The 22,082-nt window shown below is 35.7% G+C and overlaps 2 protein-coding genes across 4 annotated transcripts in view; one reads left to right on the top strand and one right to left on the bottom strand.

Moving 5' to 3' along the window:
• LOC122334574 (NACHT, LRR and PYD domains-containing protein 3-like) overlaps nt 1–22,082 on the bottom strand; it is a 498,320-nt gene that overhangs the window by 297,747 nt on the left and 178,491 nt on the right. The window lies entirely within an intron of this gene.
• The window catches only part of LOC122334593 (NACHT, LRR and PYD domains-containing protein 12-like), a 30,627-nt gene continuing 17,460 nt past the window's right edge, over nt 8,916–22,082 (top strand). Inside the window, exons 1-4 of one of the 3 annotated variants that reach the window (XM_043232620.1) lie at nt 8,916–10,378; nt 12,131–12,696; nt 17,065–17,142; nt 19,492–21,393. In XM_043232620.1, the coding sequence (XP_043088555.1) occupies nt 12,185–12,696; nt 17,065–17,142; nt 19,492–21,393 (2,492 nt within the window). In that variant the 5' untranslated portion in view covers nt 8,916–10,378; nt 12,131–12,184. The remainder of the gene's footprint in view (nt 10,379–12,130; nt 12,697–17,064; nt 17,143–19,491; nt 21,394–22,082) is intronic. The other 2 variants (XM_043232615.1, XM_043232607.1) reach the window with 2 other exon arrangements.

Below are 22,082 nucleotides of genomic sequence, written 5' to 3'. Positions count from 1 at the left end.
TGATCTGGTCAATGTTAGAGTTCTTCTGTCCAACCTCCTAAACGCATGTAACTCGATATGACTTCACAACACCAATTTTATCAGGTACAGGCAAATTACTAATAGGGGGTTGTCTTTCACCTCTCCTACATTTTTTAGCAGATCTACAGATCTTGCCACAAATCATGCAATGATTAGTATCATACAAAAATTGCACATTATCCATCTTAAGGTTCTATAGGTGCTTACTGAGAAACCTCCTAGAATTAAGACTTTTCAGTAACTTTCTTGTTCACTATAGACCACAGGCTTTTAGACTCCTATAAGTTCCCCCTTTCTTGGAAATACTGCCATTTAGCCAGCATAAAATATAGTGGAAGCGGAGGCATACATCACCCATTTTCTTGAATGTTATAATTCACAGTCACAGCAGCAAATACATTCATATCAGTCTCTATGGGTTCAGATAGCAGTCTACTAATGCCTTGATTAATATCATTCCTTTTCTCATTGCTATCCACTGTCTGATTCAGACATTGCCAGTGCGCTATCCCTACTTGTTTTATGTCTTCAAAATACCTCACAGTCCAATACGTTTTTAAAGTTAGCAATTCTTCCGCTTTCATTTCACCTCTACCGTTTCTGCTGAGTTTGTACAGAGGCCTTGATAATTCATCCATATTATAATACCCCGGAATTTCCTCAGGAATTGCCCACGTGATTATACTATAATCATTCTTGTATCTCATTCTAACTAGAGGTATAGGATAATACTTATTCAGTCGGGTATTGTTGTATTACACCCTTGTGCCTAGATTTGCTAAATTGTAGCTCTCTTTTTGTTCTATAACCTTAATGGGGACTATTTTCTCCCTCTTACTTGTTGCGTCATCTTGCAACAGATCAAATAACCTAAACTGTATTACCATTTGATCAGTTTCAACAAACTCGTCTGTTATCAACCTTTTCCACAATAGTGGCTCTTTTTAAAATAATTTGAATCACTACTCCTTCGCTTTTAAATCCTTGTCTGTTTAAAGACACTAGCCAATGCTTGCCTTCAACATTTGAATTTGCTCCTGCTCTTTGGCTATAAATTTTCTCACAGCTCAACTTCTCTCTACACACACAAACTTCCCAATAAATCTCATCAACTGTGTACACTTATTCTCTAACTTTGTTACCCAATGCTTATAGCACTGTTACGCCAAATCACATGTAATTACCAATTGTACCTAGTTTTGGCACATTGTTAAACACTTTGATCAGTGCAATCCTCCCAGAATTTGTTTGTTACAATACTGATCTGATAGAACAGTTTTTTCTTCTGTGAATATTTATTTCGTCCTAAAGCTATCTCAGCCTTTCTAGTGGACTCACTGTTCCATTTTAAACCAGAAAAAGGATTTCTTAACTTATGCAAAGTCTCATAAAGTGTATACTTTTCCTTTGTATCTTTGATCTTTGCCTTTTTTAAGAAAATTTCTCTTTCCTCCTTTTTCTAACTTTTTCTCACAAATTACCAATTTCTTATTTGGTTCTTTCTCAACGTTTTCCTTGTTGAGAAAAGTTGTCACTGGATTTTGTAAAAACCCAAAACGCTATAATAAGTATAGCTACATTTATCATGGTTACCACAAAAACTGGTTTGCTTAAGCAGACCTGTTTCCATTTTCACTAACCCTTGAACACTTCTCTGTCTTAGCCCAACACTTAGCTCCAGGTTCCTTGTCCTGTAAAATATAACACAAATCTGAGATTGTGTTCAGTTTCTTTAAGTCATCTAGAGACTCAGTTTCTTTCAGTATTTGTAAGTTCTGCTGTTACAGATCTTACGACCGTTTTGTGTGTAAAAAGTCTTTTCTTCTATGATTGGGCTTCATTCCCCTTCTAAAAGTCTTATTACATTCAAAACATATGTATTCCCCTTCTATGGGGTCTATCATAATTTATTATAATTAACAAAATGTCATACTTACGGTGCCAGACAGCCACACCACTGCCAGTGAACACTTTTCCTTGTTTCTCTGCCTCAAATCTTATGCTCTGATATTTGTTAGTTACATCTTTTTGTTACGAAGTTCATTTCTTACTTCTGCTGAGCATACTTGAGTTTCTCTCATTTTTGGTCCATCCAGAGACATAGTACTAGCTGTTTTATTGCTTCAATAGTTCATTCCTAGTCATTGCATATTTCTTCATGCATGAGATATAACCCACAAATGCAGGCATATTACATTTCTAGAAAAAAGTAATTTTACCTCTTCAGTTCAACTTCTAATTGTTAAGTAGCTAAAATTACATTTCTTTTACTCCGCAGTCTATTTTGCAACTCCTCTACTGTATGATTTTCAATCATGTTTATCACCTTATCTTGTTTAGTAATCAACTAACTTGACATTTATCACTAGACTATTCTTTGTCTTTTCCAACAATTCATTCTTTCTTTATTTGTTTAAATTACAATAATATAAATGCTTCTTTCATGCATTTATCCCATTCTAAATTATTGTAATTAGATCTAAAGATTTTTTCAAAGATGTATTCCTCTCAGGGGAATAACATAAAACTTTATTTAGTTTCTTTAAAAGCTATTCTTCTAACTTTCAACTAAATAAGTGGTTTTATCTCAACAAATTGCTTGAGGTCTCCCCCGACTCAAGCAATTTTCAGGATTTTACTCATGTGCCCAGAAAATCCTTTTACTACTAGTATATATTTATTTCCTAGCTTCAATCTTGGATTAAAAGGTCCTGTTATATCCATCAACTATTCCTTACTAACCCGTTCTTGTGTAATTTTACAATAATCATTTCATTGTTTTATTGTACCCTCTTTTCACACAATTTTCACATTTTAGCCTCATTTGTCTGTATCTTTTATCTGATAAGACATTGCCCTTTAATTTCTAACATTAGAATGTTTCATGTAATCATGTACTTTATGAATATTGTTATTTTCGCTTTCTATGATTACAACTATACACCTTATTTCTGAGGTCGCCCATCTCTCTGTGCTGTTTCTGTGTCATCTGTGGCATGTTCAGCTTGATGAACGACTACTAGATCTAACTCTTCTATTAGATCGTAAAAGTCCTTCCACAGCTCACTATACTAAACAGGCTTTCTACTTAATGTTGAAAAGCTGTTCTGTCTTCAGATATCTAAGTTTACATTCAAACATATGGTATCTGCTACTGTGTTATCAAAATAACTTGTTGAGCTTTTAACCTTTTCATGAGCCTTTAAAACAGACATTGCTTCTGCAAACAGAGCTGTAACGGGACCTCTTTCCTTCACCTCTTCTCTATTCTTCTCATTTTATCTTTATTCACTTTATTTGTGCCCAGTGCTCTAGAATATCATTTGCTCTAGTTTTTGATCCACACACTGTAATTCCTTTAAATAAGTTTACTTTACTCTTCTGACGTTTTTAGTTTTTCTTAACTATTTCTTAAGTTAGGATTTCTAAATACATTCTCCTATCTTTGTCATTGAGTATCTTGATCTTTTGCCTCTGTTATTTTATTCTTAGTTAAATACTTCATCTGTATTAACTGTAGAATTCTGTCTCCGCACGAGATCTTTTAAGTCTTACTGATAGTTGCTAGTTTCTTTCCTTCTGGTAAGAACTTTTCTTTCTGGATTCTCTCAGCTCCTTGACATTATACGAATTGGTACATTACTTTTCTCATTTCTTATTATTAGTTGGTAACCTGTCATATCTATGTCTAAATCTACCTCAAGTGATTTAGTATCATCTCTTCCTTCTAACTGTCTTGAGCTAAAATTGCTTCTTTTAAACCCTGCAGCGCAGCTTCTGCCTCTTTAGTCCAAGACAACTTGTTACCCTTTATTGTTGCATAAATTGGTTTAGCTATCTGACCAAATTTAGGGACTAAGTCTCTAACGTAATTAGTCAATCCCATAATTTGTTGCACATTCCTAATACTTTCTGTAGTTTTTAAGGATGTTATTTGTTCTCGCATTGACTCTGTAATTCCTCTATTTCCTGCTGATAACCAGAAACCTAGGAATTCTACCATTTCCGTCATTATCTCACACTTTTTAATGTTCAATTTTAATCCTGCCTCTGTTAGCAGATTTACTATATTCTTTACGTCCTGTACATGTTCCCTTTCTTCATTACTTACTAATAAAATATCATCTATATAAATCTCTGTTAATAATTTCTCTGACATTATGCATTGAAAGACTACGGATGAATTAATATAGCCTTGAGGAAGCCGGCAGTACACATAGTGTTTATTATCTATTGTAAACGCTGTTTTTCCCTGGCTCTCTTTTGCTAAGGGAATAGACCAAAAGCCATTTGCCAAATCTAACTCTGTTAGATATCTACCTTCCTTTACCCTTTCAATAGTATCTCTAGCATTAATTACATATCGTCTGTCTGGTTTAGTTACCCTATTTAATGCCGTATACTTTGTTACTAGCCTGAATGTTTTATCCGGCTTTGGTAATACTTGTATGGGACTATTTGTTACTGCCGATTTAACTTCTCTTAGAACTCTCTGTTCAGTAATTTCACCTAATTCCTCATTAACAATTTAATCATTGCATACTGACACTGAAGCTTATGCATTCTACCGGATATTTTCAATATTTCATACTAACTCTCACAAAAGTTTTTGTGCCTTGCATAAGGTGCTTCTCTTTGTAGAACCTCATCTTTTTGCCTCTTCCGATCCTAGCATTTTACTACGCACTTTTCTTAATTCTAACTCAACATCAACTTCTCTTAATCTGAATACCTTTCTCAAATCCCTTGCTGCTAACAAATTCTCAGACCCTCTAATCATTTTAATACCAAACTCTTCTCCCACTCGTTCTCTTTCGACTTTACCATTATAAGCTTGTACCAGAATATTATCAGTGAATTGTATTGGCTCTGCTGTCGAGGTGACATCTGCTGCTGAATCAATGAACTATTGTGTTCCTTCTACATTAATAAATAGATTATTATCCTTTTCAAATTACTCTTTGATCACAGATATTCCTCTTCAACAGGCCAAGTTGATTTCATTGTGGTACAACTTGTTTCTGCTCACTGTTTTTCTTCGTACTTTCTGGATCTATTCACATTCCTTTCTTATCTACCACTTTAGTCTGTCTAACCTTCTCTACGTTCTTTAAGAACTTTCTAATTTACGCTTCTGAATAACTTTCAGCTGGGGTCCTTCTCTCCCACCTATTTGCTGGAATGTAGCTTACATCCCCCATCTTACTTTCCAACTCTTATACTTCGACTCTCTGTCCTAAACATTCCTGTTTCCTTCTTTTTGTCTAGTCTGAAAACGAGTGTTATACTGTTTTCTCTCTCCTATTTTATTATTCTGCATTTTTGTGAAATTAACCTTTTGTAATTTCTGTGTGCTCGTATTTTGAGGTTCCTCTTTCCTCACTACCCTTAGATGATGGGAGGTTAAATCATACTCTGCAAGTCTTTCCTCTATCTGTTTCTTAGATAGGTGTTTAGGATTGTTATCAATTTATATCCACCTGGAATATTTTTTCCTACATCCCTCAATAATCTAACCTTATCTGACATTGGTATTTCTTCTTCTATTGACAACCATACACTTAACAATGGCATTTGATCTTTAGAGGCACTAAATAGAATTTCTTTCTATTGTAAGTATTTGTCCTCTCTTCCAGTTAAGTCTCTAATCTTTTCTATAAATTCTGCTGATATTACCTGTACACTTAACTAAACCATTTACACCTTCACAACTTCAACTTGCATTCTATAGCAACTTTAATACTATGATCAGAATAAGAAGTCTTTCTGAATCCTACAGTATCTGTGTACAGTATCTGTCTATTGCAGTTCTAACAGGTTAGTTTGTACAGCTCTGCTTCGGAGTCATAAATCAGTTGTTTCACTGGAAAATCCCTAACACCAGCTGCAGGTTGTTTCTTCTCTCTATGCCTCACTAACTTTTCACCGTGTCTAAACCTCTTTTGAGCTGTTTTATCTGCCTTCTATAATTTCATCCAATTTATTATAATCACTTTTCTATTAAACGTATATCTCTCCTAGAATATTATTAGTTCTTCCTGATCTTGACTATCCTTCTTATTTAGATATTTATGCTGCAGGAAGTGACTGCCCGTTGTTCTCAGTGGTCCATAAGTTAAATTCAGTAAATAAATCAGTAATAACCTTACTGTTTGTTTATTTATTCTCTCTCCCTCTTATTAGTGTCATTTTTGTATTAAACTTTTATCTCTACTTCTGGCCAGTCATTCCGAATTTGTTTGGTTATTCTTTTTAACCGTAATATCTCTACTTTCTGTTAAAGTACGTACACTCTTGCTTAATTGTATTAAGCTCAACCAAGTATTTATGTATTTAACATATATATACTATGCTGCGTGAATGACAGCATCAAGTAAATTACGTTAAGTTATTACGTCTCTCTGTGTTCATGCTGAAGAGCGCATGCTGTACTGAAAGTATTTACAAAGTATGAAGAATAAACTTTTTTTTGCTACGTGAACTATGCACTCGAGCTCAACACTTTCTCATGTTTTAGTCTTCTATACTTGTTATTTATAACTAACTCTATCTCACTATGCTCACCCTTTTTCCTAATTGTCGATGAGTATGAGTTCTCAGTTTAGTTTAAGTTCTTTATGATTTTTCCTCTTCACTGCTCACTACTTCTTCTAACTCGTCTTGAGGAGCTATTTTCTCTTTCTTCCTGACAGAGATAACTGTTTCATTACTCTGATCTTTTGGTGCTACATAGATCTTCTCTACGGTCTTTCACGACAGTATGTGCTACATAAGTCCAATGCAGCAAACCAGAGGTTAATCTAACTGACCCAGGACTCTGCATACCTACATGCTACTTAGTTTTCTCTATTTCTGCTAACACTTAGTTTCTTATCTTTATTCTTTTTTTTTTAAAAAAAAAGAAAGAAAAGAAATCGTAACATCAGTCCCTTTTCCTGTTTGCGTTAATAGATTTCCATTTAGCACTACCATTCCTCCTCTAGTTTTTCTATTAAACAGTCATAAACTATGATTAAAAAATGTTCACGTTTTCTCAAATCTCCTTTCATTTAGTTCATGCACTAATTCTTGACCTGCTTCTCTAGAATCTCTAGGTTTCCCCATATCATGTCCAAAGCTCTCAATGTTCTCTTTTCATCTTTCTTTGTCTTCCTCTATTTTTAACAGTTTTCTTGGTATCACTTCTAATATTTATGGTAGACTATCTCGTGCTGACTATTTTTATTTGATTGAACTTCTTCCGTTCTGTATTGGTTTGGATGGAAACCAAATAATTCGGTATTAATTAAAACCGATATAATTCTAGTTCTTACTGAACTAAAACACGTTTCTTAGAGTACTTTTGGACAAAAGTTTTCCACTACTCTCTTCGTATTGTTTCTTCTAATAGGTTTTGTCTCTGAATGTAAACTAAATTTGCTCACATCCCTTTTCTCTCTCTATTTTTTCCATATAATTCTCGATATTTTAGTAGGCTATTTTGCACCGACTATTTTTATTTGATTGAACTTCTTCTGTTCTGGAATGGAACCAAATATCTCTGTAATAATTAAAACCGATACAATTTTAGTTCTTCCTGAACTAAAACATGCTTTTTCGAGTACTTTTCTGTTCTCTAATTCGTTTTATGGACTGTATTTCTTACAAGCAAGGCATCCCCCACTTGACAGATCTACAGCCCCTCAAGACTTCTCTAACCTCAGTAAGCATTCATCTCTAACTTACGAGATTTTTCTTCTTTGTGTGCACACTAAACTCTTTCTGAGTTTATCAAATAATTCTTTTTGAATTATTTTTAATAACTAGAGTTTTCTATAGGATCTCTTTCACCTATTAAACTCTACCCTTTCACTTCTAGAACGTCTTGATTAGGCTGAGCAATCGGTCATTGATTATGGCCAGTAATCAATGATCAATATGCCCCACGTTGGGCTCCATGTTTTACGGTGCGCAAATCTCCTGCACCTTCTACCTTATTTTGTTTATCCTCAGGTAAGGTAAAGTAAGTCGAGTCTGTCCTATCTCTAATAAGCATTTAATCATACTCACAAGACAGGTCACAGAAGACTTCTCCGTGGTCTTTTCTGCTCTGGTCTTGAAATCAGAGTCTTTGGCAGGCGAGCGTGTTGGTTATAATAAGATCTAGTTTTATTATATATAGGTTAAATACATTACAAATAAAACACTGATATAAAATAGAAATAAAACAAAGTTCTATAATTTGCGAGCTCGGAGGCATCGTGGCGAGGCTGTCTGGCATCGGAGAAGCGTGTCGCCGAGGTGCAGCGTTGTCTTCTGGCTCACTTCTAAGTGCAACCCCCCCTATATAGACTACAGGTGCAAGGAGACACTTTTTGGGAAAGTCCCGTACAGCTGGAGACCTCCCTCTCAAGAAGCCCACTATAAAAACACAGCCATCTTATCAGTCTGCTCTTCTGCGAATATCTTTCTAAGATGTCCTCCTCTCCGCGTCGGGAACTCAGCACTCAACGGTAACATTCCTATTCTTCAAAGTTCTTACTAATACATATTTTATCTGACTATACTTTAACTAAATGCTACATATATTATACCTAATGTCTTTTCTCAATAAACTACTTTTACACATGATGATGTGGTGGTCTTTCTTTCTACTATTCAATAAAGTGAATACAATACCATGTGTACTGTGTATCTTATTAATACTTATCAAATAAAAGAATGCAATATTCTGTGTGGTCTCTTCTTCTTGATAAATCAGTAACACATCCCAATGTGTTTACAATACAAGGTATCACTCAAATAAACAAGGCAAACTTACAAAATTAGGAAAACGTCTGTTTTCCTCAACACTATCTATCTATCTATCTATCTATCTATCTATCTATCTATCTATCTATCTATCTATCTATCTATCTATCTATCCAGGGGTCATGCAGGGGGATGTTGTCAGTGGTGTTGGTCTGATGAGACAGATAAATAAATATATTTTTAGCGCCCTCTGCTGTTACTGCTCCTCAGTGTGTCTGTCTGTGTGTGTGTCTGTGGTGACGTCACAACATGGCGCGCTACATCCGTCGTTTCTCTCAAGGTTATAAAAACAATCAGCGACTCAGCAGATACACATTTCGTGGATGCACCAGCTTCTCGAATACAAACGTGATACACGATAGACAGAATCGGCGTTTCACGGTCACTCTTGACTGCGACGGTAAGAGAAAATAACCTTCATTCTGATGTTATGTCTCAAAACCCAGTGAGCTGCCTGTTTAGACGGCATCGGAACTAACGAGACAACGCGCCGCCCGCCAGGCAGGAAGTCCTGTGGGTTTTGAGACATACATACACCCTTCCCCCGTCAATGTGAATCAGGAGCAGAGAGCAGTGCAGAACTGAAGTACGCCGTCAGAGATGATCGGGTGGATCCCCTCAGGCTGCTCTGGATTTCGTCGTTGAAGAAAAGATGATAGCGAGGATATCCTGTTGGTACATTAGAAAATATGTAGATGAAAATCCACATCTTGGATACCAGACTTACATTGAAAACAAACAAATAAATAAATAAAGGCAGAATTAAACAATATCTTATTTTACATAAATCTTATTTTATTCTTGTCTGTCATCCAGACTTAACTGCTCTCTCTATTACAAATATCTGTCAAATAATAATCTCGGTGCCTAGTAACTAGGCTGCTCTATTGCTCAGCAACACCCTAGCAACTACTAAAAAAATCGTATTGTTATTAGTGTGTTTTTCGGGAGGTAAAATATGACTTTCTGTTACAAAAGTACTTTGTGAGGGTGTTATTCAATATTGCTTGTTTGCAGTTCAGGCATCCTGATATTAGGAGAATTAAGAGAGATCACTCTGCTTGAATTCTTGGATTTAGAAAAATTAGTCGTGTTCCAAATGTTCTACATTTCGATTTTTTGATATTTAAAAATGTCATTTTAAATTCATGCTATATTTCTGGATACATCACAAACATCAGGTGTCTCACATTGCTCTGATTCATTCATGCCAATTTATCTGTCATGTATTTTTGCCTTTGATACGAATAAATGCCGGGTTCTTGTTACTTTTTATTTGTAACATTCATTAGCAATTTACGCCTGCTGTAGCAAGAACATAACTACAGGCTCGCGGTATATATCCCAGAAATGATCAGCGTATGACATCAAGAGTGATCTGCTCTTTCGCTCGCGCGGAGTGACGGTACGTAACCTCGTTTTCAACGTCATTGCGTTCAGTGGCGCTCTTTGAATCGGAAGTGAAACTCAAGCTGTTAAAACCGAAAGCAAAAACCTTCCGAAGACATAGGCAGTGGATAGACGCCATTTCAGATCACTTCAGATCACTTCAGATAAACGATTTACGGTAAGTTAATTTAAGCGTTTACAGCTGTAATATAAATAAGCTTATTTTGGGTCTGAACAGCGCGTGTGTTGAAGTTAAAAACGTTAGATGATCGTTTATTTTCCATGTAGAGAAGAACAACGCAGTTAAGGGCGGTTCTCAACTAAGGCCTGTTGTGTGAAATTCTGTGCTAATTTCTCTAATCCTCATCAAACACATCTAAAAGTTCAACACGTGTACAAAACACAACACAGTACTGCAGTCAGTTAGTTTTATATTTGACAGTTTTTTTGACGTTCGCGCTAATAGCCGTCATTTTCCGTTTTTATCACATAGGCCTACTCTTGACAAAACAACTTGGAAATCATGGCTGAAGTCACTCAAATGAAAATCACGTACACAAATAAAATAGTAAAATTGCTGATACCCTAATACTCAAGTAAAAGCGTTCTGTACACAAGTATACTTTTTACTTTTAAAAATCTTTTGAAAATCAAATACTTTTATACTTAATGCATTTTTTTTTTAAATTAGGGTATTAGTACTTTAGTAAAAGTACTTGATTAGTGTACGTGATTTCCATTCTGAGTATGTTTGGAAATCACCAAAAGATGCTGTACTGACCAGAAAAAGCCACACACACACACACACACACACACACACACACACACACACACACACACACAAGGGTTGGACAATGAAACTGAAACGCCTGGTTTTAGACAACAGTAATTCATTGGTACGGTGTAGGGCCTCCTTTTACAGCCAGCCCAGCATCTATTGGTCTTGGGAATGAGAGATACAAGTCCTGGAAAAAAGTGGCCAGAGGGATTTTGAGCCATCGTTCTTGATAAGTACGTGATGCTGGTGGAGGAAAACATCTCCTGACTCATTCCTCCTAAACACCCCAAAACAGCTCAATAATGTTTAGATCTGGTGGCTGTGCAGGCCATGGAAGATGTTCGACTTCACTTTCATGTTCATCAAACCACCATACTAATGAATTATTGTTGTCTAAAACCACAATTACATTTACATTTGTACTAAGAGGGCATTTTACCCCACAGACTGTATTTGAGGAAAAAAAGGACATTCTAAACTTGCAAGGATTGATCATGGAGCATTATGCAAACTGATCAATGCACTCTGACCTCAGTACTGTACTTCACCAATACATACAGCAAACATTTAATTAGAACGCTTAGCTATTATTTAGAAATCAAAGTGAGTCAATGTGCAGTATAGAATCAGTTTGGGTTAAATCATGCAGTGTCAGTCTGCTAGATTAACCAGCAATCGCAAAGAAAGAGCTCACTTCATATTACCAAGCGGTTTCTACATCCAACAACCACCAGTGTATATATACTATGTATACTTTGTCCTTGTGTAGCCTGATGCAGTGATGAAGATAAAGTTCTGAAGACTGGCAACCATGTGTTCAAACGGGGAAAGAAGGATGATTTTGAGATTTGAATCTTAAGATATGACTCTCCATACACTTTTACATAATAGTAGGAAGTTCAAACAACCACAAATGTACTGTGTGACTGTTGTGTTGCATAATACTAAGAAAAAAGAAATTAAAAAGTAAATTGTGGAAGAGACCCCCTTTGCACAATCAAATTTATAGAAGTGAAATATTACATTTAAATTCAGAATTTTGTGAACCACAGAAACCTGAGCTAAAGTTTCAAACAGTTTCCCTGACTGAGTTGGAATATCACTGTCAGTGACTGCAAAAATTAACCTTCAATTCTCTGTTTCCAAATACAGGCCTGAAATCAGGTCTCATCGTGGAGGAAGAGAATCAGAAAAACAGCCTGTAAAATGAGTGTGTGTGAGGACAATGAGCAGGAGGCTTATGTTGAAAATGAGAGAGCAGCATCTTCAGGATTCAGCTGTGTGTCAGTGAAGAGTAACAACTCCATGATTATTGCTCCTAATCTCAGTGATGTTGAAGCTCGGAGAACAGCATCTTCAGGATTCAGCTGTGTGTCATTGAAGAGTAACAACTCCATGATTATTGCTCCTAATCTCAGTGATGTTGAAGCTCGGAGAACAGCATCTTCAGGATTCAGCTGTGTGTCAGTGAAGAGTAACAACTCCATGATTATTGCTCCTAATCTCAGTGATGTTGAAGCTCGGAGAACAGCATCTTCAGGATTCAGCTGTGTGTCAGTGAAGAGTAACAACTCCATGATTATTGCTCCTAATCTCAGTGATGTTGAAGCTCGGAGAACAGCATCTTCAGGATTCAGCTGTGTGTCAGTGAAGAGTAACAACTCCATGATTATTGCTCCGAATCTCAGTGATGAACCTGCTGCTACCTTTGACTCTGTGTGAGTATCATGACAATGGATGTGATTTTTTTTTTTTAAATGTATACTCGCTGAGGTTCTTCTCTTTGAATATTTTATTAATAATAAAGATATCTTATTAGAGTTCAGTTACACACATGATCACTAAAATGAAAATAGTAAAAAACTTATTTAAGCTCATTCCCTTAGCAAGTCAGCCCCAGGCCCATATGTATAAAAAAACATATATGGTCTTTCTCCAAATATATAGATTAATGGTGCCTCCGATGCTGTTTATTGTTGTCTTTTTTGCAGGTAAATGAAACAAGTTTTTTTATTATTAGTAGTGAGGCAGTCACCCAATAATCACAATAAACCTGTTTTGTTTCTTTTATTATAACGCTTTAAATTGCCAGTTATTACAAAATACAAACAATAAATGTTTTTGTAATGAAGTTCGATAGAGAAGAAGAACAAGGAAGTCAGGGCTGGTGGGTAAAGGGTTTTTGTTTTTTGTTTTTTTTAAGCTTTATGGGTTTTAGGACAATGTTACAAAGAAAAAAACTAGATGAGATCAATTTAGCGCAATAGACAAATGATGATATTAATAATAGAAGGAAAAAAGGAGGGAATATAAAAGTGTGGCTTAGGAAAGTAATGACATTGCATGATCAGTATCACACAGTCCCTGACATGCTGCCTGAAGGAGTTCGCTTATAGCGTGTTTGATTTTCTCCATCATTGTTTGGCATTTCAGCAATATTAGTCATTTATCTAATAGAACATTTCAAGGGCGTAAACGTAACAGTCAATGTATTTCAGAAAAGTTAAACAGTGACTGGGATTATTCTTTAAATATGACTGAGGCGCAAACCTACAAAAAACAACAACATTAAAATTATTCCTCCTGAAGGCTCAGAGCTGCTGCATGTGTACAACAGAGATGGTGGCAAATAAACTTGTTAGCGGAAAGGTTGAAATCATTTGTTCGTACAGTAGGTGACATCAGTCTTGTGTTTGGTTAATCTGAAGCAAGATCAATTTACTTACGTACTTGTCATAGTTTGTTGCTAAAATGTCCCAGAGAGTTGTTTAATTTACATTTCACTTGCATTGCTGGGTCAGTTTCTGTATTCATGTCAGTATTAATTTTCATATTGTACAGTGCTTTTCACGTAGTATATATATATATATATATATATATATATATATATATATATATATATATATATATATATATATATATATATATCTCAACGCTCTGAGCCATCATGTGGTCACAAATGGTGAAACCAATTGAATGCAGGACCTGTATTAGTTTTTGTTTGTTTAAGATAAAAGTATAGCCAGTATATATATGGTTATTTATGTTTTTCTGCACATTTACTGTAAACACATATACAGCAGTACTCTATTTTTAATACACTATATAGTACACTATTTTTAATGTTTTTGCGCCTGCCACCATTCAATTTTGAATGCGGTCAAACTCATCAAATACTTATATTTATACATGAAATTGTTTATTAATAAATTGTAGTTAAATGACATGCCATGACAAGGGGAGGGATTTTTACTGAATGATTCAGTGTTTTGAATTAACTGGTTGACTCACTGACTCACTCATTAATTGAATTATGAATGGAGTGCTCTTCTCTTTCAGTTTTTTGGTCTTTTGTGAACTTTCCTAAATTGTCTTCATCTCTGCAACAGCGGAAACTTCATTTGATGAACAAGACGTGTATGGGGCTTATATTTGCTCAACATTATTTCTATGGAGCTAATTTACCATTATTATGCTACAAAAATAGAAATATATAATAAATGGAAATTAGATTTTCTAATAGTATTATTTCCAGTGGTCTTGCTTTGTAAGTTTGGGGATCACTGTCTTTCACCGTTGTGAATATACTTTGAGAAACTGAACAACCGACCTTCAACACAACAACAATTATGTTCTTCTCTGCTATATTCAATTATTGTAGGGGGAAATATGACTAAAAGAATCTTTTCTTTGACACAACTTTCCCACAGAGTTGTTATATATTTTGCTTCACTAGACCAACAGAGCTGATGATATAGATTACACATGGACCAGTATGAGATTTGTTACGGTGTATATAACCTTAAGCAAATTTATTATGGTTTCACCATATCACAGTGTTGGGGTTACAGCTAAAACACTGTTTTAAAATATGAGGGTAAAAAAAAAAACAAGAAAGAAAGAATAAAGAACACTGAGCACAATATATTTTATTTTTAAGCATAGAAAATATTTAATATTGTGCTATTTGTTTCTCGGTTTGTCAAATGTTCAAATCATTTTTTGCTGTCCTGCAGCTTTTTCACTTAAAAAAACAACAACAACAGTGCTGCACTTATACACATCTTTAATATTCATTATACAGAGATGAGAAACATCTCAGAAACACATTCTTTAACCCCCAAATCAATATTTAAGATTTTCTTTAATCTACAGATTTCATAATTTTCCACATGAATGACATTTTAACAATAATTTCATTACAGCTCCAGTCCAGAAAATAGATGGGGCGAAATGAACAAAAAATGACTGATTGCAGATTGTTTGTCATTGCAGTCTATAGTTTAATTGTTGTTTGGCTTTTTACTTAAGAATAACAATAAATCGATCTTTTGTTGAAGTCTTCTAAGTGAAAGGTGTATAGATGCTTGGAGAGCTGTTGAATATTGACCACTTTCATTATAAGTAGGGCCGGGCAATATGGCCAAAAAATTATGATATATTTTTTTAATAACAGTAAATATTATCACAATATATATATTTTTTTATTTATATTGTGGAAAATGTAAAAACAGATTGTTAACTGTGAATTTGGTCGTGGTCAGGTCATGACAAACTTTACACAAAATTCTTTACACTTTTCCAGTCATTTATCCTTAACAACTGTAAAATCCTAGTTTTGCATGTGCTGACTAATATTGTTTCAAATCACAAACAGGCTTGTGTTGCCTGATAATATCAATAATATGACATCTTTTTGTCTCTTAGAAATATGCATTTAAATATCTGTAAAATTTTAGCAATGTCATTTTGATATGGTAAAATATAATTGTTCTGGCTGTTTTTTAAACTATTGGTCTTCTATAGTAGTACATTTAGTATAAACATGTTAAGCTCTATAGGTTAATCACAAATGTACTGTAATTATATTCCATTACTCCTCCTTCAATACATTTAATACATGTCTACATTAATAATTTATTACCATGGTTGTTCAGTGTTCGTGAGACTTATCAGCTAGTAAGGAATGGGAACAAAGCAATCTCCTGTGCGAGCCATTGAAACAAACTGGTTTTGTACCACAACACAGTCACGTTTTCTCTAATAGCTTGTACTTTGCTCTGAGCAGATAAACGCTCCAAGTGGCCGCTTCAAATGACTAGCACTCTTTCTTTCTGCATTTGCCTCATAAACGTCACATCGAACACTTATCGAACTCTTGCTATTATATTGAGGAAATGTGTGATAAATATAACTATAAACTATGATGAAAGAAAAAAAAGCTTGTTGCGATCAACTGAGACAGTCACAAAACAGTGAAAAGTGTCCAGATTCAGTGTTCCTAAATGAATAAAAACAGTGAAATGCAAACTTAGGACATGGTGCAAACATATACAAATACACAAATGCATTAATTTATATTACACATTTATACACACACACAAAATCAGAATATTTGACTGCCATAACATCACAAGACTGCTGTAGATTTGACTCCAGATGAGATCAGTTAATCAGGACACTATTGGTTACAATTAAGTAACCAACTCGATGGATTTTGAACAATAACAATTGAGTGACGCAAATCCATCCATATATTTTACTAAAGAATGAGAAGAAATCTTAAGAAAGGATGCCATTGACTTTGTTGCTATGGATGTCATCAAGCCTACTAACTATGCCCACAGCATGTTGCCATGTAGCTAGATTTAGAGACTTGTCAGCCCTTTTGAGACTTCTTTTTTTCAAAGCTTTAGGGATAAATATTGCAGCATTCTTGGAAAAACCTTATTTAAGCTCTTATCTCATCCACTAATCTACATTCATCTTTATATAGATCATTGAATTTGCCATTATGATGTCATCTAATGATATTTAGCTGCTGACAGATTCTTCACTCCTATTGGTTGTCGGTCACATAATTCGCTGTTTATTTGCATAAAGTTGAGCAAATCTGAACATTTGTTGCTTGACTCGAGTCGCCCACATTTTGTCGCCAACGGTCACTGGCACTCTTATCACCAGAAATCACCAGCTCTCCATTGAAAATGAATGGAATCATGTTGTAGTATTAAAGATGTATTTCTCTTTAAAGGCATGTGACGTTAGGAGCCTTTATATTGACAATGTTTTCTTGTTTTTCTCAGTGCTACCAGCAGAAAGAGAGCAGCCTCTCTACAGCAGCCCCGTGATCTCAGTCATAAATCAGCGCACCTTGATCCTGTGTGAGTATATTCATGTAAAGTGAGACGTTTAACACAATAAATAATGTACACAGAATAGTAAAAGTGAAATATATAGAACTTCTAAATTAATTTTCTGCTATGTTCCCATTCCCTGAGTCTAGGGGTGGGAGTAACAAAGTAACTTAAAAAAAAAAAAAAAAAAATTTAAAGATCACTCCAGTCCTCCGCCCCAGAAATGAAATTACAACTTTAGGTAAAAAGAAGGCTTAACGATTTATTATTATGTAGCACCCCCTCTCTTTCTGGTGTAGAAATTTATAAGGGACTGCTCTTGGTTCATAAATAGATGCCTTATGTTGTTGGATTAAGGCCCCCCTCTCCCTGGTCTTACCTATTTTATACGTTATTTCCTGAGACAATACCCTTGAAAACAAACAAGATGGTTCACGGATAGAAAAAGAGTAATTTAATGAAATAGAAAAGAAAAGCAAGGTCCAAACCACGTATCTCCCTCCCTCTTTAGGTTATGGGAAAAAAGACAATGTACTGAATAAATAAATCAAATCAACGTAACAAACAGCAACAACAGTGGGCCCACAAAATCTCACACACACACACCTCCCCGCTGCAGGCCTGTGTCGTGGCTAGTGTGCGTTGAGGCCTGGAAAACTGAAACTGGCCGCTTCACTCGAGTGAGCAAACGAACAAACAAACACAAAGTACCCTTTCTTCCCGTTCTCGGATCGCAATTTCTGAATATTCCTGGTCCTCCGCCGAAGCGTCCCACGATGCCGGAGGAACACCCAACGTTTCCGGTAGCTGGGTGCGCTATCCGGAGGAATAAAAGAAAAAAAGGCCTGCGATCTTGAGATCCGACGAAGAAAAGTCTATCAACGGTACACGACGACAGCGATCGTGTGAACGTTTTGACACACAAACACTATAATACAGCTGATGCACTAACAGTCGCGGCGGCGATGTCCGTAAACGTTCTTGAGAAAACGCTGATAAACTCGACGTTAACCCATATTATGGGCTAACTGTATGTTAACAACTAATACAAAAAATAAAAAAGAACACACGGGTAACAACAATTGAACGAAAAGCCCAATTTTTCCCTAATGTCTCGCAAGTTCGTTCGACTCACCACTCTCCTTTTTCTCTTCTCCCCTATTAACCAATTGGAATCCTCTCACCTACTTTGGGGCGGGTTTAAACGACAGGATATCCAATCAATAAAAACCAAACAAGTTAGATTGTATGCACCACGTTTTCCCCTGTGCATTTCTAACTAACTTTACGCTACATAACGTAATATGCACAAAGGTAACTTTAAAAGAAAAAGGAAAGAGTAAACAATACAAATACAAATTAAAACAAACTGAATAAAATACATACTTAAACCCTATCAGTGAAAGGATTTATTTTATATAGGGTTACAATTATATAAAAGCATCAAGCAACAAAAGTCTTCAAGGGAGAGCCAGACCATAATAACAAACAAAACCGCATCTAACTAACGGGGGAGTTCTAAATAACCTAACCAGGTAAAAGTAAAAGAAATAGACAAGACAAGACAAGAAATAACAAAAGCTTTCCTCCACTCCCTCACTAACCATACACAAAATTAAAAGGCACTCTCACCCTACAGCTTCCCATTTATCATTAAACAAACTTATTTACAATACCATTAACAAAAAGAAAAGCATTAAAGTAGATGTCACTAAACAATTAGTCCACTCAGCTGGTCAACGGGTGTTTAACTACACAACACAACAATTATGAAATCAAAGTTTAAGTCTAGAGCAGGGGAGAAGTGAACCCTCCAAACAAAGTTCACACTGCTCTTTTATAGCAGCACCGTCTGAAGCACACTTTCTTGATGAGGTTCACCTGTAGACAATTACCAAACAAACAAAAAGAGCACATGCACAGGTTACTGAGCCACACCTCAGGGGGAGCTGCAAGTCAACATAAATATATACACATCCTAGGGATGTAACAGTTCTTTATTAAAAAAAGAAAAAAAAAATTGTGTTACCATCATGAAAGTCATGATGTAACAAAAAACTGAGGAGAAAAGTAGGCTCTTTGTTAAATAAGGCTGCTTTATTAATTATGTTCTGTGCTTCTCTATGTCTATTCGTCTACTTGCACATATATTAAGGGACTCAGTGTGAATTCTGCCTCAGGTTAATTTTGACGGATCTGGATCTTTAAGGGTCTGCTGGCTGCAATAGATTCTTTATATTTAAAATTAAAATCGAACACATTTTTCTAAATGTGGTTTTGTTATGATTTAAAATAAAATAATTTAAATATTATTTTAATATTTTACGTTTTAATAATGCTCTTTCTGTTTGTTTTGTCTTTTTAATTTCTTTTCAGATGTATGGCACCTTCACAGACCTTCCCATACTCCTACAGTCAGAACCACTTCAGTCATTCTGACACAGAAGCAGATCTGAAGCTTGATTCTCATCAACCAGTACTTAATGATCTACAGAGAGTCAAAGAGCAGCACAAAACCAGCATGAAGAAAAAGTACGAAAGCTTATTTGAGGGAGTCAAACTACAAGAGAATCAAACTCTCCTGAACAGGATTTACACACAGTTGTACATCATCGAGGGAGAGAGTAAAGGAGTGAATGAAGAACATGAGGTGCTACAGATTGAGAAAGGTTACAGGATACTTCAAGACACTCCAATCAACTGCAATGACATCTTTAATCCTTCACATGAACCAGTAGATGAGATTAGAAAAGAGATGAAAGACAAAATAAAGACTGTTCTTACTAAAGGCATCGCTGGAATTGGAAAAACTGTCTCTGTGCAGAAGTTCATTCTGGACTGGGCCGAGGGAAATGCCAATCAGGATGTAGATTTCATGTTTGTTCTTACATTTCGAGAGCTGAACTTGATTAAAGATCATCAGTACAGTCTTCACAGACTTCTGCTGGACTTTCATTATGAACTTCAAGATCTGGACCCAAAGATTTACGATGAATGTAGAGTTGTGTTCATCTTTGATGGTCTGGATGAAAGCAGAATCTCACTGATGTTTTCAGACAGTCAGAAAGTTTCTGATGTGGCTCAGATATCATCATTGGGTCTGTTGATATCAAACCTGATGAAAGGAGATCTACTTCCCTCTGCTCTCATCTGGATCACCACCAGACCAGCAGCAGCCAATCAGATCCCCTCTGACTACATAAACCGTGTGACAGAAATTCAGGGATTCAGTGACCCTCAGAAGGAGGAATATTTCAGGAAGAGAATCAGTGATGAGCATCAAGCCAGCAGGATCATCTCAAATATCAGAAGAGCAAGAAGCCTCCACATCATGTGTCACATCCCCGTCTTCTGCTGGATCTCAGCCACTGTGCTTCAAAACATCCTGAAACAAGATGCAGAAATCCCTCAAACTCTGACTGAAATGTACATCTACTTCCTGCTCATTCAAACAAACATGAGGAACCAGAAGTATGAACAGAGACATCCAGAGAAACTCCTGAAGTCCAACAGAGAAGTGGTTGTGAAACTTGCTGAACTGGCTTTCAATCAGCTAATGAAGGGCAATGTGATGTTTTATGAGGAGGACCTGAGAGAGAGCGGCATAGATGTCACTGATGCTTCAGTGTATTCTGGGATCTGCACTGAGATCTTTAGAGAAGAGTCTGTGATTCATCAAAGGAAGGTTTACAGCTTTGTGCATCTGAGCTTTCAAGAGTTTTTTGCAGCACTGTATGTGTTTTACTGTTATTTACATAAAAACAGTGAGGTTCTGAAAATGTTCATGATAGGACAGTCCAGATCCCATTGTGAGAATGTGGATGTGCTTCTTAAGGGAGCAATAAATAAAGCCTTGGAGAGTAAAAATGGACACCTGGATCTTTTCCTTCGATTTCTTCATGGCATCTCACTGGAGTCTAATCAGAGACTCTTACAGGATGTACTGATACACACCCAGAACAACCCAGAGAGCATTAAGAAAATAATCCACAACCTCAAACGAAGTCAAAAAACCAATGTTAGTCCTGAAAGATGGATAAATCTGACACACTGTTTGATTGAGATGAAGGATAACTCAGTTGTTGAGGAAATGCAGGCATTTTTAAACTCTAACAAAACAAAAAAACGTCTTTCTCTTGCACAATGCTCAACTTTGGCAAACATAATCCTGATGTCAGAGGAGGTGCTGGATGAGTTTGATGTTAAAAAATTCACCATTAAATCAAAAGGTGGGAGTCAGAGACTGTTACCCGCTCTCAGGAACTGCAGAAAAGCTCTGTAAGTCAGAACACAATTATATTAATTATATGTTGGAAGTGTTATGCTTTATTAACGTTTGTTTTCAGAGTCCACTAAATCCACCCCTGTTGCTGAGTTTAGCTCTAACCCTGACCAAATACCCTTAGTTATTTTCAGTGTTCAAAAATTACACCTATGAAGTACATTATGTACTTTAATCATCAGTTTTTTGTTTGTTTGTTTCTTTAGAACAAAACAGAGAGCAAATGTTATTATATGGCATGATATTATATGGTAAAGCTTGTTAACCAAGGCAGTGCTTCTCAAACCTGTCCTCAGTACCCAAGCACTGCACATTTAGGATGTCTCCCTCATCCAACACATCTGATTGAACTCATCAACTCATTTGTGGAGACTCCAAGACATGAATTGAATTGTGATTCAACTGATCAGGAAGGTATCCAAAATGTACAATAACAGGGTAACCAGGACAGGTTTTTTTTTTTACATGGTATTTTTATTAGAATTTTTAATTTTACAACAAAAACAAAAAAAGACAAGAAACCCCCCTCCCCCTCCTCCAAAAAAAACATTACAAAAAAAAACACAAAAACAATTAGGGCATTGGGACAGATGTAGTAGTATTATACACATTCCAACACAAAACACTTCACAAGAGCTAATAGCATGCTGCAATTCAATATCACTGGTCATTTTCACTATTAAAT

The sequence above is a fragment of the Puntigrus tetrazona genome, chromosome 3 (genome assembly GCF_018831695.1).
Source record: "Puntigrus tetrazona isolate hp1 chromosome 3, ASM1883169v1, whole genome shotgun sequence".
NCBI classification, from domain to species: Eukaryota; Metazoa; Chordata; class Actinopteri; order Cypriniformes; family Cyprinidae; genus Puntigrus; species Puntigrus tetrazona.
The sequence above is the reverse complement of the archived record's forward strand: the minus strand, read 5'-3'. Positions and strand labels throughout refer to the sequence as shown.